A 13,935-nucleotide genomic window follows, 5' to 3' on the forward strand; every position below is an offset into this window, starting at 1 on the left:
CAGTTTTGTCTGTTATACTCTTTGCACCTTAAACCCCTCGACTGCCCCCGCATCACCACCTTCCCAGCATGGCTGGAGTGGGAAGAGGCCTGAGCCCAGGGGGCGGGTTGGGGGGGACTGGCCCCATCAGCCCAAGGGCTGAGGGGGTCAGGACCCCTCTGACTTCCTTGTAAGGCCCATGGCACTGGGGCAGGGGGCTGGGGACATTTTAATCATCAATAAACGAAGCACTTTATTATGTACAGATGTGGGCAAGCCCAAGGAGCCCGAGTGATTTGAGGATTTAGAATCCAAGCCACACAGCCCAGATGGTTCTCCGGGCTTAGAGGGGGCAGTGCCCTGGCCCGGTTGAGTTTTGGGCTGTAGCAGGAACAGTGCCAGCCAGAGTCTATGTACACACCCTCTGACGCCCCTGCTGTCCTCTGGGGAGAAAAAGTGGTCCCCTCCGCGAGAGGGGAAAGCTCCCTGTCTGGCTCCCAGTACTGAGGCTCCTCCCACGCCGAGGCTGGGAATTCCAGCCTCTTATGGGGTCAGCGCCGTGTCTCTCAGGCTCCTGCTTTACTGTAGCTCTTTTCCTCTCCTGCACCCTGTGATCTCTGGGCTTCCATGACGTCCTCAGGGTCCTCCCCTCCCTGCTTCCCCCTTCCCTTTGCTATTTCTAACCTCTGGTCCCAGTGCCTGACAGCTTCAGAGCTAGCCCACATTTTCCTAAGAAAAGTCTGATCTCCCCGAATGGGCTGTAGGCTGGGACTCCAATGAGTTTTCCACCCCCTGTTGCTGACGCTGGGCTCTCCCATAGGGGCTGGTGGCCCTGTCACCTGCTTCCCTCCCTGCAGCCTTAGTGAGCCTAGGGGGCCCTGGTCAGGCTGGGCCTCTGGTCCATGAGGCCAGACTTTGACAAGCAGAGGCTGGAGATGGGTGTGGGGAGCTGGTAGCAAGACCCTGTCCCAGGACTTGGGTCTCCCGTTCTTATACACTTACCCTCTCAGGACACAAGAGGGGTCCAGACAGCAGGCTGGGCACTGGTCAGATGGTCATTGTAGCTGTAGGTGGGCACGGCCAACCCCTCTCCTGGGAGACCCCTACCCCAGCGGGGACAGGAACCCTGTGTCCCTGGTGCTAATGCTCTCTTCCCCTTGGGCCAGTGTTGGTGGGAGCTCCTTTCTGGCCAGACCACAAGGGTCTGAAGCAATAATGGTACCTCAGCAGTGCCAGTATGGATAGGGGTTCTCGTTTTACCAGCTTTTACATTTCCTTTTTAATTGTTAAAACAAATTAACAAGCACCTGGGTATTGGAGTGAGGGGACTGGGCATCATACCCGCTTCCCAGGGCTGGTGGTGGGGAGGGGGCTTGGGATCATCCCCTCCCACTGGAGATCTGCCAGGGCGTCCCTCTGTCCAGTTGGACTTCTCAGCCCATTTGGCCAAGACCTCAAGCCCAGAACCTGGGCCTGCCCTCTCCCCGGCTCCCCTTGTACTCCCCGGTCTTGGGCCAGCTGGAGGTGAGCGGCCAGAGAGATGAGGTGGGCCTCAAGCCCTAGGAACCCAGGCCGGGGGCAGAACCTGAGCCTCCGATCCTGATGCGTTCCACCACGGCCAACACAGCACCCTTCGGGGGGCTCGGTGGCAGAACAGCTGTGCCCAGGCATGTGGACCCTTGATGTCTGGCCCCATGTGGCCACCCACAGCCCCAGAGTGTGCGGGCGACAGCAGGAGGGTGAGGAGAAGAGTGAAGGGGAATAAAGGCAGTACAACTGTCCCTTGGCCCAGCCTCTTCTTTATACATTGCCGCCCTGACTACTGGCTGAAGAGACTTGGACCAGAGCAAGGGTAGCGCGGAACCTGACAGCTTGGCCGAAGACCACGTGGACACCCGTGCCCCGAGCATCTGCACACCCCGTCTCCCTCCCTTGAGGGTGGGCTGGGCTCCTGGGGAACATCCAGAGTCAGGAGCTGAGGTCTGAAGGAGCCAGATGTCAGCACCCGGGAGGACATCGCAGGTGGAAGACAGGTAGCGGACTCCGAGGAGGGAGCAGGCGGCTCTCCCTGCGGACCTCCAAGAATTATTTCACTGGAGCGCTGGCTCTGTGCGGGATAGGACTCTAGGCTGTGGTGACACGCGGTGACTGAGGCCACCATGTATGTGGCACTTGGTCCCAGATACCTGGAGAGGGGCATAACTGGGAAGGGCTAGGAGAGGAGGCCGGTGGGTGGGTTCACTAACCAGCCAGAGAGGGGGTACACATCCCCAGGATGGGGACATTGCCTTCCACACAGTCCCACTTCTCTGAAGGGAACAGGGGCTCGCTCAAGTCACCCTAAAACTGAAGCTTGCTGTCAGGCCTGCGGGCCTGGCTGCTCCTGCAGTGTCTTGTGGGGATTCAGCTCCTCTCTGTTTCCCCTCTTCTACCCGTCCATCGGTGGTCTGTCTGCTGCCTCTCCCCATGGCCTCCTCCCTTCGACCCCACCGTGCTGTGAGCAACGGCCTGATGCCACAAGCATTATTTTCTATAGAATCCCTGGGAAAATATCTATTTTTTTAAAATTAACGTTTTACCTGGGCATAGTTGAAGAAGCCAAATATTGATACTTCTAGAACTTTCGTTTTTTAACAAAAACCTGCAGTCCCCCGCACCTGCTCCTCTCCAACTCCCGGTAGGCGAGCAGCTCCAATTCAGTTGGTATTTTTGGTGTTCTCATGCCCACAGAAAGCACACCTCCAATGCTACTTTCCTGATTTTTTTCAGTTTTAGGCATCAGCTATTGATGTATTTCTTCATCACTCCCATGACACGCACAAACGCTACGCACACACTTTCCCTTCCTCCTTCCTCCCAGCATGGTTATATTATTATTTGGGGTTAGAGTAATATTCAGTGTGTACATTATTATGACTGTGTAAACACCGATCTCAACCAAGCCATATAATAGAATATGATTCCATTTCCTTTCTTGCACAACGTTTTACTTTTGTCTCTCTTAAGCGTGATTTGCTTCGGTTTCTATGTGCTTATCACTGCTGCGTTCCCAAACCCTTTGCTATAAATTCAGTTTTCCTTCCAATATGTGCAAACACGGCGGGCGTTCCATCGATTTCGTCACTCTTGTAACCAGGGAGCCGTGCAGCAAGATAACCCTGGGGTGCACACACTGCAACCAGCTCCCGTGAGAAGACTTGAGAATACCTAACAACATCCCCCAGCCAGTGGTTCCCTGTCCCACTTTGCCGAGACTGTATCCCTTTCAGTTCATTGCAGAGATCTTTAACTTCTAGAAGGTTTATGTCTTGGTGGGCTCCTTTCTCCTAACCCTAAAATTTACCTTCTCCTCAGGACCACTTCAGGGGATTAAATTCCAAAGAGCTTGACTCTTTCTTTCACCCTGACACAGGAATGAGTTTGCCTGGGTCTAGAATTCAGGCTGGAAATCATCGCCCTCAGAATTTTAGATGCTGGCGCGTTTCTGTTGAGAAGCCCAGCGCCGTAACATTTAAAAGGATGAAGTGAGATGACAGTTTCCTTTGATTCAACTACAAGCCCTGGAGTCCTGCTTCCTCCCTCCCACATCCGATCCCTGGGCCTGTCCTTGAGTGAGAACAGAGTGGGTGGGGCAGAGATGACACAGGATTGACCCTGACTTAATGACTTGATAGTTGTTGAAATGGGATGCTGGGTACATGGGAGATCAGTATATCATTCTCTCTCTGGAAATACATGCATTTCCCATAATTATAATTTAAAAATAAACAGTGATTCCCCATTTCACTGAGGGGAAAAACTGAAGTCTGTACACTGGCCAGACATGATACCCCACCACAACCTCTCTGCCCTTATCTCCTACTCACCTCCTCGTTCATTGTTCACTGGCCTCCTTGCTGTTCCTGGAACATGAGGGGTGCACTCCTGCCTCAGGGCCTTTGCTCAAGCTGTTCCCCTGCTTGGAAAGCTCCTCTGCATTGGCTTGAACCTGCTCAGGTGTAGTCCTCTCAGTGAGTCCATCCTGACTGTTCCACTTAAAATTGTGACCACCTCCACCTGTCATTTCCCATGCCCCCTTCCCAGCTACCTGTCACCGTAGCAGTTCTCATCTGACACCCTGTATGTATTTATATATTTATTTGTTGCCCCCTCCCTCAACTGACGGTAGGCTCCATAAAGACAGGAATTCTTGCCCGATGTGTTCACTGCTGAATCCTCAACATTTAGAAGAGTGCACAGTAGGTTCTCAACGAATGGATGTGCCACTTGTAAACATTCTAGTAGAATGCCTGGTAGGAAATGAGCACCATGGAATTCATCATAATCTAAAAATATGTCATTGAGTCATCTGATAAATATAAGTTAATTGTTCAGTCAGTACCTTCTGTCCTGGTCTTTGGTAAATGAGACTCTGACTAACAGACTTTTTTTTTTGGCGGTACGCGGGCCTCTCACTGCTGTGGCCTCTCCCGTTGTGGAGCACAGGCTCCGGACACGCAGGCTCCGGACGCGCAGGCTCAGCGGCCATGGCTCACGGGCCCAGCCGCTCTGCGGCATGCGGGATCCTCCCGGACCGGGGCACGAACCCGCGTCCCCTGCATCCGCAGGCGGACTCCCAACCACCGCGCCACCAGGGAAGCCCTAACAGACATTTTTTGTTATTTGCAGGAAGCAGCAAGGTAGAAAGGGATTCCCACGGTCTTTGGAGGTAGGCAGATCTGCTTCGAATCCTGGCTCAGCCACCTGCCAGCTGTGTGACTTGGCCAAGCTGCTGAGCCTCTCGGAGCCTGGTCTCCTCACTGATGCTTCTTACTGGAAGTGCCCTGCAGTCCAGGGCCGGGCTGGAGGCCCCTGGGTGAGCCTTTGCCCTTTCTGAAAGACAGACAGGACCACCTCCAGGAACTGCCTGGGTGCTGTGCCCCTCTGGGAGCTGCTGGTGGGGTAAGCAAGCAGGTTGAAAGCACTGATCAGAGGGACAGGCAGTGACATCACTGAGATCACAGAACGGGGAGGTGACTCAGTCCTGGCCCAGGCTGAGGCCCCCTCGCCAATCCCCCCTGCCCCCCGCAAGCCTGAGGTTATAAACAAGTGACTCAGAAGAATGGTGGGAGAATGCCCCATAGCGGTTCACACCAGTGTCTCAGGGGCTAAATTTAACCCACAGCTGCACCCTCTGGCACTTTGGGAACAAGTTAGTCTTGGCGGCTGAGGCGGCAGCTGAGGCTGATGTGTGTGTGCATGTGTGGGGGAGGGGGAGGGTGGTCAGAGGTCCACAGCAGGGTGGGCATCGGGACCGGCTGTCCCAGACCTCTACCCCGAGTCCATACATGCTAGCCAGGGTGCAGGGGCCCCAAGGCTGCGCAGGCTCAGGCCAAGCTTAGTATGGACCAAGAACCGAGCATAGACAGATTTCCTGGAATATTAAACTGAGTGTTATGTTTGTTTTATGAGCCCTGGGGGTTTAAACACCTAGAATAGTTGAATCCTATGAAATTAAATCTTCTGGCATGTCTGACGACTTACAGGGTTAAACCCTGTGCCAGTGTACTCGCAGGGACACAGAACCTCAGGGCTTGGGAATCTCAGAAGAACTGAGGCCCTTAAAATTGAACTCGCCCATCTCTTCGCCGTGTAGGAAGGGAAACTGAGGCTCAACAGAGGATCTGGCTTTCCCAGGACCCACAGGAAAGTGGTGACCTTGTTTATTTAAGTACCTTCTTGCTTTCTTGCACAGTCCAAGGAGGCTCTCAGAGCTGGGGCAGAAAGGGGAAAAGTCTTCCCACTTTAAAGTTGAGGCAACAGGGTCCCCATGCCCAAGTTCATTGAGCAGGAAACCCAAGCACACTGCGTCCAGGGGTGGCTGGAGCAAGATACGCTCCAAGGAGGAGGCTAGAGGCACCTGGGTAGAAAGGCGGAGAAGGCATGGAGGAAGGGAGACCCTGGAAGAGGGACTCAAAGGCTTCCCTCTCCTGGGAGTGAGGGGCGGAGCTTGGGTCATCCCCTCCCCTGAGGGGTATCACCCAACCAAGGAAAGCCGTCAAAGCCTCTCTGTGCTCCGTTTAGAAATGAGACAGCGAGGCCCTCATCTTTCAGGGAGGACAGAGACACCCCACCCCTATCCCATGAGCCCCTGGGCTGAGTCAAGACTGCTCTGGGAGGGGGCCTCAGCCCAGCTGTCCCCTCTGCGTCATGTGCAGGAGGCCAGGCAGCTCGCCTTACAGGGCCCAGTCCACCTCTATATATAGTCCGGCTCCGACAGCTGCGTAGACTGTGCGCGACCCAGCAAGAAGGCAGGGAGTGCGGAGAGAAGGCCACCCACCATGGCGTCGGGCTTGGAGCAGGCGGAGGAGCAGCGGCTGTACCAGCAGACGCTCCTGCAGGACGGGCTCAAGGACATGCTGGACCACGGCAAGTTCCTCGACTGCGTGGTGCGGGTGGGTGAGCGCGAGTTCCCATGCCACCGCTTGGTGCTGGCTGCCTGCAGCCCCTACTTCCGGGCGCGCTTCCTGGCCGAGCCCGAGCGCGCGGGCGAGCTGCGCCTGGAGGAGGTGTCCCCTGACGTGGTGGCCCAGGTGCTACACTACCTGTACACGTCAGAGATCGCGCTGGACGAGGCAAGCGTGCAGGACCTGTTCGCCACAGCGCACCGCTTCCAGATCCCATCCATCTTCACCATCTGCGTGTCCTTCCTCCAGAAGCGCCTGTGCCTCGCCAACTGCCTGGCGGTCTTCCGCCTAGGCCTCCTGCTCGACTGCGCGCGCCTTGCCGTGGCCGCCCGCGACTTCATCTGCGCGCGCTTCTCGCTGGTGGCCCGCGACGCCGACTTCCTCGGGCTCTCGGCTGACGAGCTCATCGCCATCATCTCCAGCGATGGCCTCAACGTGGAGAAGGAGGAGGCCGTGTTCGAGGCGGTGATGAGATGGGCGAGCAGCGGCGACGCCGAGGGGAAGGCCGAGCGCCAGCGCTCGCTGCCCACCGTCTTCGAGAGCGTGCGCTGCCGCCTGCTGCCGCGCGCCTTCCTAGAGAGCCGCGTGGAGCGCCACCCTCTCGTGCGTGCCCAGCCTGAGCTGCTGCGCAAGGTGCAGATGGTGAAGGATGCACACGAGGGCCGCATCACCGTGCTGCGCAAGAAGAAGCAGAAGGGGAAAGAGGCAGCGGGGGCCAAGGCCACTGACAAGGGCACAGCCGAAGCCAAGGCGGAGGAGGATGAAGAGGAGGCCGAGCGCGTCCTACCCGGGATCCTCAATGACACCCTGCGCTTTGGCATGTTCCTACAGGACCTCATCTTCATGATCAGTGAGGAGGGCGCCGTGGCCTATGACCCGGCAGCCAACGAGTGCTACTGTGCCTCCCTCTCCACCCAGATCCCCAAGAACCACGTCAGTCTAGTGACCAAGGAGAACCAGGTCTTCGTGGCTGGGGGCCTTTTCTACAATGAGGATAACAAAGAGGACCCCATGAGTGCTTACTTCTTGCAGGTGCCTGGCCAGCCTTGGGAGGGTCGTGGCCAGTTCTGATTTCTGGGCAGCCCTGGGGCCCAGGAGAGGCCCGTGTCTACTTGTTGGGGAATGTCATTGGGTCTAGGCTGAGATGTAGACCGGGGAGGATGACTGACAGCCGCTTGCCTGAAGGCTGAAGATAGTTACAGGCAGTTGACAATAAGATGCACAACTTTGGTGTCTCAGTTTCAGGGAGAGGTCAGCCTCAGGATGGTCTGATATGTTGGAGGCCCTAGCTCTGCACAGCGGGTGGGGTCGGGGACAGTGAGAAGGAAGAACAAGGTCAGTGTAGGGGTCCTGGCCAACAACTATGCATGAGGCTGGGACTGGAATGTGGAACGGAGTGTCTCAAACAAAGGGACCATCCTCCCTTGCTTTCCCATTGCACAGATGGGGAAACTGAGGCCTAGGAAGGACCAGGAGAGTGGGGTGCCCAGTCCAAGTTATAATGTGACAGTGGGATCTCAGAGGGCAGGAATGGTTTTCTGGTGACTGGCCATGCAGGTGTGAGCCTTGCTAGTTGGGTGAATTTGGAGACATGGAGGGGAGGGTGCAGTGCTTCAGGCTGGGAACCAGTGAGCAGGGGACGGAGATGGGAAGGAGCCTGCAGTGAGTGGTGTGCTGAGTGAGGCCTGACCAGGTTTGAGAAGGGTGAGGGGCCCTGTGGTGCCAGGGTTAAGCTGGGGCGGGTGGGAGGGGGGGCGTCTCTACCAGCCGAGGCACATCATGGGCACATTGTTTATTCTCTCTGGGCCTCTGTTCGTAAATGGGGATATTACTCTTCCTTGCTTGATAAGGTTGTTTGAAGGTTATAAAGTGTTCAACAGCACAGTGCTCAGCCCTCAGAAAACTCTCCCAAAAGATGAGCCCCTAGTATGGTTATTAAAAGACTGTTGGGGGAAATTTCCAGGCGGTCCAGTGGTTAGGACTCCACTCACTGCCGGGGGCCCAGGTTCAACCCCTGGTGGGGAAACTGAGATCCCACAAGCCGCAGGGGTGCGCCAGTAAAGGAAAAAAAAAACCTGTTGGGGTACACAGGGTCGCAGACTTACACTGTAGATTTTAAGGGGTGAGTGGCTGTATTTGGATGTTTCCTGTGCAGTGGGATGGAGTGGAAAACAGGGAGCAGGCAGGCCTCAGTTCAGGAGTTGTACTGGGGAAGGCCAGGACGGTAGCTGGGCCTCCCTCTCAGAGGCCCCTTCTCAGCTCTGTATGGGATGCCCCATCACGGTGCTATAACGGTGGTCTCCCGGCACCTACGCGGGGTGGGACGGTCGGCTGTTCTCAGCCAGATAGGAGGAGAGGCACTGTCTCCAGGCACCGCCTGCAGTCTGCGCTGGCCCTACCTGGAGACCCGGACTCCTCTGTGACCTGGGGGTGGCCAGACGGGGCCGCGGTGGGGCCGGGCTGGGACTGGGGCGGTGGGTTGGTGGGGGACGTGGGGGGCGGTCGCTGACTGGCCACCCGGCCCGCAGTTTGACCACCTGGACTCAGAGTGGCTGGGGATGCCGCCGCTGCCCTCGCCGCGCTGCCTCTTCGGCCTGGGAGAGGCTCTTAACTCCATCTACGTGGTCGGCGGCCGAGAGCTCAAGGACGACGAGCGCAGCCTGGACTCGGTCATGTGCTACGACAGGCTGTGAGCGCGGCCTGGGGGCGGGGCCGAGGAGCCTGGGGGCTGGTCCGGGACGGCGGCGGGGCGTGGCGGGGGAGCGAGAGCCCAGGCCTAGGGGCGGAGGCGGGCTTGGGTAGGGGCTGGGCGCGGTTGGCAGGTGGGGTGGGAGCGAGGAGCTAAGAGGTCTGGGAGTTCCGGTAACGAATCGGGGGCGTCCCAATATGTGTTGGGTGGTGGGTGGATGCAGAGACGGGGGCTGAGAGCGCCCTACTCCCCTCCCCTCTAGGTCGTTCAAATGGGGCGAATCGGACCCGCTGCCTTATGCCGTGTACGGCCACTCTGTGCTCTCGCATATGGACCTTGTCTACGTCATTGGCGGCAAAGGTAGCGACAGGTGAGGCGCGGGCCAGAAAGGAGTGCAGCAGCCGGGTCGGCGGGTAGAACGGAAGCAGAGTCTCCCCGAGGCTGTCAGGGGTCTGTCCTGACTGCCTTGCGAGGCAGCTGGAGGGACTGGGCCAAGGGAAGAGGCGGCTCTGCTCCCGCCTCCTGCTTCTCACTCACTGCGCGCCCCCCCCACCCCGCCCCGCCACAGGAAGTGCCTGAACAAGATGTGCGTCTATGACCCTAAGAAGTTCGAGTGGAGGGAGCTGGCCCCCATGAAGACTGCCCGCTCACTCTTCGGGGCCACCATCCATGACGGCCGCATTTTTGTGGCTGCTGGGGTCACAGACACAGGGCTGACCAGTTCAGCTGAGGTGTACAACATCGTGGACGGCAAGTATGGCTGCTTCCCCCCTCCCTGCCCCCGTTCCACTGGACAGCCAGGGACGAAGGGCCCCACTGTACCAGCCCGGCTGTGTGGCTTTGGGCCTATGTCAGACCTCTCTGTGTCTGCCCTGGCAGGAAACATAGCCTCTGTCTTGAGTCTCCACTGTGCAGCTTGGACATCAGCACAGAACTAGCCCCTCTACTCTGATCAGCAGTGAGGTGGGCTTCCCCCACAAGGGTTGTGGCCAGCCTGGTCTGCAGGAGAGAGCTCCCCGGAGATGCCAGGTTCCTCATTCAGAGACTCGTACCAGGCACTGGCCTGGTGCTAGGGATACAGCAGTGACTGAGACAGAAGCTGCCCTGCCCTGGGAGATCGGGAAGAAAACTGAGCTGGCAGACCCGTTGGACTCAGCTAGCTAAAGAGGTGGTGGGAGAAGGATGCCCAAAGGCAAAGGAAGGCTGGTGCTAAGGCATTTAGGAGAAAAAAGGCAGGCTCACTGGAGGAGAGGGCATTGGTCAGGTTGGATGGAGTGTGGTGGGTGAAGGGAGGTGGGGATTGTGGGTACTGGGGCTGGAGAGGGGGCAGTCGGGCTGAGGGACTTTATCCTGAGAGCAATGAAATGCCTCTGATGGGTCTTAAGCTCCCTTCTGTGTTTTCCTAAGATGCCTCATGGCAGCTCTTGTAGAGAAGAGATTAGGGATTTCCTAGGAGGCAGGGGTACAGCTGTATAGCAAGAAGTGATGGTGGTCTGGAGCTGGGGGTACAGCAGGGATGGGGCAGAGAGGATGCACTGGAGAAAGACTTAGGCCAGCGCTTTTCATGTGCCCATGAATCCCTGGGGATCATGCTCTGAATGCAGATTCTGATTCTCAGGTATGGGGAGGGACCTCAGAGTATATTTCTAATAAACTCCCTGGTGATGCTGACGCTGCCAGTCCATGGACCATACTCAGTAGCAAGAGTTTAGCAGACAGAAGAAACAGGATGTAGCAATTGATTGGATGGTGGGCGTGAGAGGGAGAGGTGGATGCTTTTGAGTGAGGGTGAGAGGTCATTTTTTTAAATTAATTAATTTATTCATTTATTTTTGGCTGTGTTAGGTCTTCGTTGCTGCGCGCAGGCTTTCTCTAGTTGCGGCGAACGGGGGCTACTATTCGTTGTGGTGCGCAGGCTTCTCATTGTGGTGGCTTCTCTTGTTGAGGAGCACGGGCTCTAGGCTTGCAGGCTTCAGTAGTTGTGGCACGCGGGCTCAGTAGTTGTGGCTCGCAGGCTCAGTAGTTGTGGCGCACGGGCTTAGCTGCTCCGCAGCATGTATCTTCCCAGAACAGGGCTCGAACCCGTGTCCCCTGCATTGGCAGACGGATTCTTAACCACTGTGCCACCAGGGAAGTCCCAAGGAGGTCATTTATCGAAGAACTGTTGAAGTTAGGTAGGAAAAGTGAGGGTCGAGTTACAACATGTGGATTTGAGGTGCCTGGGTGTCCAGGAGGAGCCCACTAGGGCAAAGAGAGAGCTCGAGGGTGAGATCTGGGGAGGGGGGACAGTACTCGGAGGGGACAAGCTCCCTCAGGGAGAGGATGTTAGTGGGAGAAGCCGAGGCCCAAGCCCTGGGGGCAGCAGGGGCAGATGCATTATTCAGCAAGGAATCCCAAGAGGTGAGGCTGGGAGGTGGGAAATGAAGAAAGTCACATCAGCAGAAGTGCATATGTGGACCCTGGATTCCAGAGCCCTGTGGTGGCTGGGGACCCGAGAGCAGTTTTGGAGGGATGAAGACCCAACTTCAGGAGCCAGGGGAGGGGAGTGAAGGCACCTTGAGAGTCACTGGGCCGTGAAGGGGAGAAAAGGGACGGGGCAGGAGTGCAAGGGACGGTCTCAATGGTCACTGAGGCAGCAAGCTGGAGTTGGTTCAGGAGCAAAGGCGGGACATTGGGGAGAGCCCTGGTGGGTTTCATGGGGCAGGTTAGATGGAATGACAAGGGGACAGTGGAGGGAAACGGGAGGGGCAAGAGAATGGGGAAGAAGTGAAGACCAGAGGGCATTCCCGAGGTCAGGAAGCAGGTTGGGCCGGGAGCACGGGTGCCTGGGAGTCGGATTTTGCAGGGTGCAGCTGAAGCTGTGAGTGCTGGCGGGCGACAGTCACTGGGCTCGCTGCGGCCCCCCGGGGGCGGGTGAGGCACCTCCTCACGCCCCCCCCTTCCTGCCAGGTGGGCGCCCTTTGAGGCCTTCCCACAAGAGCGCAGCTCGCTCAGCCTGGTCAGCCTGGCGGGCACGCTCTATGCCATCGGCGGCTTTGCCACACTGGAGACTGAGTCCGGGGAGCTGGTTCCCACAGAGCTCAACGACATCTGGAGGTGAGCCTGGCCCTAGGGAGGTGAGGGGACTCGTGAGCAAGCCCAGCTGGGCACCGAGGCAGCGCCCAGCAGGCTCATCTGTGGGCAGAGCTGATCCCTCTTCCAGGAAATCCTCTGGGCACAGGGCAGCAGACATGCCTCGCTCAGCCCAGGGTCTCTCCAGTTTGTTGAGAAAGTCTGGGTTTGCACACATGGTACCACGCCCCCCCGTGGGGCATCGGCAGTGTCAGTCAGGACCTGGTGCCAAGGTTAGGGCCCAGACCCACAGAACCGGGCCCCAGGGAGCAGAGCAGGCCCTGAGAGGCAGCCAGTTCTTCCCTCTCCCCTCCCTCCTGACGGGGAGAGCTGGGTCGGGATTGAGAAGTAGCTGGATCCCAGCTTCTCAGAGCCATTGCTTCTATGGCTGGTCCTAGCTGGGGGTGGAGGGGAGGGGTTTCGGCAGCCTGGGGCAGCTTCTGAACCTTCAGTGATGCTCAGTGCTGCAGGCAGCCTCTAGAGGGCAGTGCTGCTGGGAGGGCTGGACCCGGGGTGGGGGGGGACTTCTCGGAGAGTTGAGTACAGAAATTCTCAAGAGGAGGGGTTTGGGGAGGTGCAGACCTTCCTGGAGGGAGGTGGACTTCAAGGAGTGTGGGCTTCCTGAGAGGGGGCTCTTCCTGGAAGGTAGGGCAGGTGTTCTTTGGGGGTGGGACCCTTTTCCCAGAGCGTGGGCGCTCTCCAAGAGCTGGCCTTCCTGGAGATGGGCCTGAGGCTGGGGGGCGGCACTCCCCAGGGGTGGCCTACTGCACCCAGCCACCCCTCCCTGCTGGGTCCCACCCAGGACTTGGCTGACCGAGCTCCTCGTCCGTGTCTGCACTCCTCCCACCCCAGGTACAATGAGGATGAGAAGAAGTGGGAGGGGGTCCTGCGGGAGATCGCCTATGCCGCTGGCGCGACCTTCCTACCTGTACGGCTCAACGTGCTGCGCCTGACCAAGCTGTGACCCGCCCGGAGGACCTGACTGCGCGCCCCCCATGCTGCAGCCCACACAGGCCCGGCCTTCTGGGATGGGGGCTCCAGGGAGGAGTCTGGGAGAGGCAAAGCCCACCTGTATCCCATCCCGTCACAGTGCCCGAGGGGCCACTTCAGCCAGGAAAGGGAATTCGCTGCCTGGAGCTAGCCTTTCGGGCAGGGACGAGAAACTTTTGGCCTCTCCGGTGTCTCCATATCCCCCGTGTTCCTGGTCCATGAGGCAGAACCTCGGGGGGTGGTCAGGCTGCATCCCGGCCCAGCCCCACCCAGCCTGGCTGTGTGTGCCCGTAAACTTCCCACAGAACTCAGTCTCCTCGCCCGTCAGATGGGGGGGGGGGGTTGGTTCCCCATCGAGTGCACCTTGCAGCCTGAGTAAGTCTCCTGTAAGAAGAATAAAGTGCCTTCCGAGCCAGCAGCTCGGGGTCTGGGATCAGGTGCTCCAAGCATCAGCGACCAGGTGGTTTGAAGACCTGGGGCTTCCGTGTTCAGCGGCTGGGCTGCCAAGATCGGTGGTCTCTGCCCTCCACGTGTGTCTCCTACACGTTCTGTTTGCGCCAAGAGCTTGAGTCCCCTCCCTGAACCTCCAGCTCCACATCCAGCCTGGACAGGGAGCCAGGAGACTGCTGGAGGAAGGGGCAGGGGAGAGCCAAAGCGCGGTAAGAAGTCTTTTATTGTGTCGGTCGGGCCCCTCCCGGGAACAGCTGAGCAGAGCCCATC

At 58.1% G+C, this 13,935-nt stretch overlaps 1 protein-coding gene across 1 annotated transcript; it reads left to right on the forward strand.

The window, feature by feature from the left end:
• Window positions 1-6,299: 6,299 nt before the first annotated feature.
• Window positions 6,300-13,189, forward strand: KLHL40 (kelch like family member 40; the record flags this gene model as incomplete). Its single annotated transcript, XM_082847547.1, has 6 exons — window positions 6,300-7,457; window positions 8,954-9,114; window positions 9,377-9,484; window positions 9,683-9,868; window positions 12,064-12,210; window positions 13,078-13,189. 6 exons carry the CDS (start codon window positions 6,300-6,302, stop codon window positions 13,187-13,189), a joined length of 1,872 nt encoding a protein of 623 aa, XP_082703673.1.
• Window positions 13,190-13,935: the final 746 nt, after the last annotated feature.

The sequence above is a fragment of the Leucopleurus acutus genome (assembly GCF_964270905.1).
Source record: "Leucopleurus acutus genome assembly, chromosome: 10".
NCBI lineage: Eukaryota > Metazoa > Chordata > Mammalia > Artiodactyla > Delphinidae > Leucopleurus > Leucopleurus acutus.